At 37.1% G+C, this 3,150-nt stretch overlaps 1 protein-coding gene across 1 annotated transcript; it reads right to left on the bottom strand.

Annotated features, from left to right (window-relative positions):
* Positions 1-563: 563 nt before the first annotated feature.
* LOC107134397 (putative olfactory receptor 56B2) lies at positions 564-2,928 on the bottom strand. The gene is made up of 2 exons (XM_015476506.1): positions 2,921-2,928; positions 564-1,524 (listed from the first exon to the last, which is right to left on the bottom strand). Exons 1-2 carry the CDS (start codon positions 2,926-2,928, stop codon positions 564-566), a joined length of 969 nt encoding a protein of 322 aa, XP_015331992.1.
* Positions 2,929-3,150: the final 222 nt, after the last annotated feature.

Genomic DNA, 3,150 nt, shown 5'->3' with positions numbered 1-3,150 from the left:
AGAAAGGGAATTCATCGGCAGAAGAAGAGAGGAAAAGAGGAAGGACTGGGGAGTGAAAGTGACTACTTTTGTTATATGTGTGTACAAATATGTCACAATGAATCTTATTATTACATGTAATTATAATGCATCAATAAATATTAATTAAAATAGCTCCTATTTTATCAATAATTACATCAAAATAAAAGTACTATACACTCACCTAATAGTAGATATTTATAAATATTTGCTCTAACCATATTTACTCAACATTATTTGAACATTCTAGTCATGGAAAATACATAATATAATAAATTGTAAATTCTTCACATCTTCCCCTTGGATTTCTTGAAAGAAATAGCATCATTATGTTACTCTTATAATGAGATTTTTGTGGGTAATACAGAGATTTCAAATATTAGCTACATGTGTCTTGTTCAGAAGCTTTGCTTGCTTCCATAGCTTTCCTATGAAAATTGAAAAGATACTACTGTATTTCTAGTATTAACTTTTCATATTTGCAGTCACTGAACGCTGTAGTGGGGTAACTATGTGGAGAAAATAAAAAGCGTGTCTTCTCCATGTTAGTTGCTCTTGATGTTCAGCCTAAGCAACTTGCATAAGCCCTGCCTGAGCTCCTTGTTCTTGAGGGCATACACCATGGGGTTCAGAGCAGGAGGAATAACATTGTGTAGCACATTGAGTAGAACTGGGATGAGGGGGAGTTTCATTCCTCCACTATGAGTGATGGAAATAACAACAATGACAGTGTAGAAGAAAAGAATTAAGATGAGGTGGGAAGTGCAGGTATTTAGGGCTTTGGATGCAGCTTCTTTGGAGTTGAGCTTCAGTACAGACCAAAGAATCAAAGCATATGATACAATAATCAAACCCAGGTCACTTCCCATAATCAGCCAAGCCAGAAATATCTGATTGATACTGTTGATTTTCCTGTCATCACAGGAGAGGCTAGTGACTCCAACATTAGAACAAAGACAGTGCTCAATTTGATTCTGAGAACAGTAATTTCTCTGAGCAGCTAACACAGGCACTGAAATTAGACACACACTGTTTCTAATTGCTATGAACACTATTGCTTTGATCACAAAAGAGTCAGTAACTATTGATGGATATCTCAGTGGTCGGCAAATGGCTACATACCTATCTATAGCCATGCAGACAAAGATGCCTGACTCCATGGCCACAAAAAAATGGATGGCATACATCTGAGCAAAGCACTCAGGGAGGCTGATGGCCTTAGCACTGAACCATAAGATGGCCAAAATCTTGGGCATGATGGTGGTAGCCAGGCCCATGTCCACCACAGCCAGGATGCCCAGGAAATTGTACATGGGCTGATGCAGACTTGCCTCTTGGTAGATGGTAGTCAGGATCAGGATGTTGGCCCCAGGGGCTAAGAGGTAGAGCAGAGCCAGGGGAAGTGAGAGCCAGTGCTGCCAGCTGTGGATGCCTGGGAATCCCATCAGAACGAACTCAGAGACCTGGAACTGAGAGCTGTTGGAATCTCTGAGATCCTGGAACATCCTTTAGTAATAGAAAGAAAAAAAGCTGAATGTTACACCTCTTAAATATCAATCTGAGAGTGTTGGAAATTGTCTGACCCAGGATCATGATATTAAAGAGAATTTAGTATCCTTCATGTTCTTATCCTTATACTCCTTTTTTTTTTTTTACTTCTTTCTTATGAAAAAGGAACTCTAATAGGAGACACAATTCATTCATTTATTCAATAAACCATTTTAAAATTCCATCAACTTGGTAATATTTTTCCATGTTTTTAACTAAAGGACTGACTATTATAGAAAATCAGGACTGTTAAAGATCATTCATGTTGTAGGTCATAATAGTAGCAGAGGATGAAAGTGATCTGATATCACAGTCTGACAGTGAGGTTTGGCTTTGGTAATGAATTGGTTGTTTTAGAGATCTAAAGTGCAGACACAATAAAGGGTTTTTTTATGTATGAAACTTCTGTTGATGGAGGTTACATAATAATTTTTTTAAAGTTATGTATTTCAGATATTACGAACTTGTATGTATGTAGAGATATATATTTAAACAAACATATTTTTATGTTAGAATTAATGATGATGGAATTAAGCTAGACATATAGATGTGGTTTTAATAGTAAATATTTAGGTGGTATTGGAGATTGAACCTAGGGCATCACATACACTGGGCAATCACTGCAACAATGGGCTACAACCCAACTCCTAATAATTTATTTTTTTATTCATAGATAACATGCATGCACAAATGTATGTATGCACAGGCCGTGCATACATAAAGTTCTCTGCATGATTACACAGTGAAAACACTTGTTTAAACAAGAAAGAGACCAGCTTCTCTTATACCCCACTGAAAATTGCTTTCTCCTTTCCTTGTCCCCAAAGGTAAGCAAAATCCTAAGAGCTAAATGTTAGATAAACTTCATCTTTTATACAAGAATTTTAATACAGAATTTTAAACCCAAACAAAATAAATAAAATAGTATAATATACCTGTCTCTTATCTTCAACATTGTCACTAATTGCTGAAAAATTGCAATCTTGTTCATTTCTGTCTTAATCAGATTTTTTCTCCTATGGTCAAAAAAACCGATGAGAACAACTTTAGAGGAGGAAAAGCTTATTTTAGGGCTCACAGCCTTGGAGGTCTCAGTCCATAGATGGTGGCCTCCATTACACTAGGCTAGGGGAGGCAGAACATCATGGAAGAATTGTGTGCCACAGGAAAGCAGATGAGAACAAAGCACCAGGAAGCAGAGAGTGAGGTCCACTCAACAGGAGCAAAATATTTACTTCATAGCCATGTCCCCAGGGATGCACCTCCTCCAGCTACACCCTACCTGCCAACATTTACCACCCAGTTAATCCCTATTAGGGAATTAATGTACTGATTCTGTTAAGGCTCTCATAACACAATCATTACACCTCTAAACTTTCTTGTACTGTCTCACTCATGCGCTTTTGGGGGACACCTCAAATCCAAACCATAACACTCTCTCTCAATAAATTTGACTTAAGAGTCAACTCTTAACTATTATGTGTTGATGTAACAAAAACAAGTAGAAAAAAAGGGGAAAACATAGATGCCCTTAGTTGATAATAGGAGTATATATAGCTGAGGTGCCATTTGTTGTATTCTCAA

This window comes from Marmota marmota, unplaced genomic scaffold (assembly GCF_001458135.2).
Source record: "Marmota marmota marmota unplaced genomic scaffold, marMar, whole genome shotgun sequence".
NCBI classification, from domain to species: domain Eukaryota; kingdom Metazoa; phylum Chordata; class Mammalia; order Rodentia; family Sciuridae; genus Marmota; species Marmota marmota.
The sequence above is the reverse complement of the archived record's forward strand: the minus strand, read 5'-3'. Positions and strand labels throughout refer to the sequence as shown.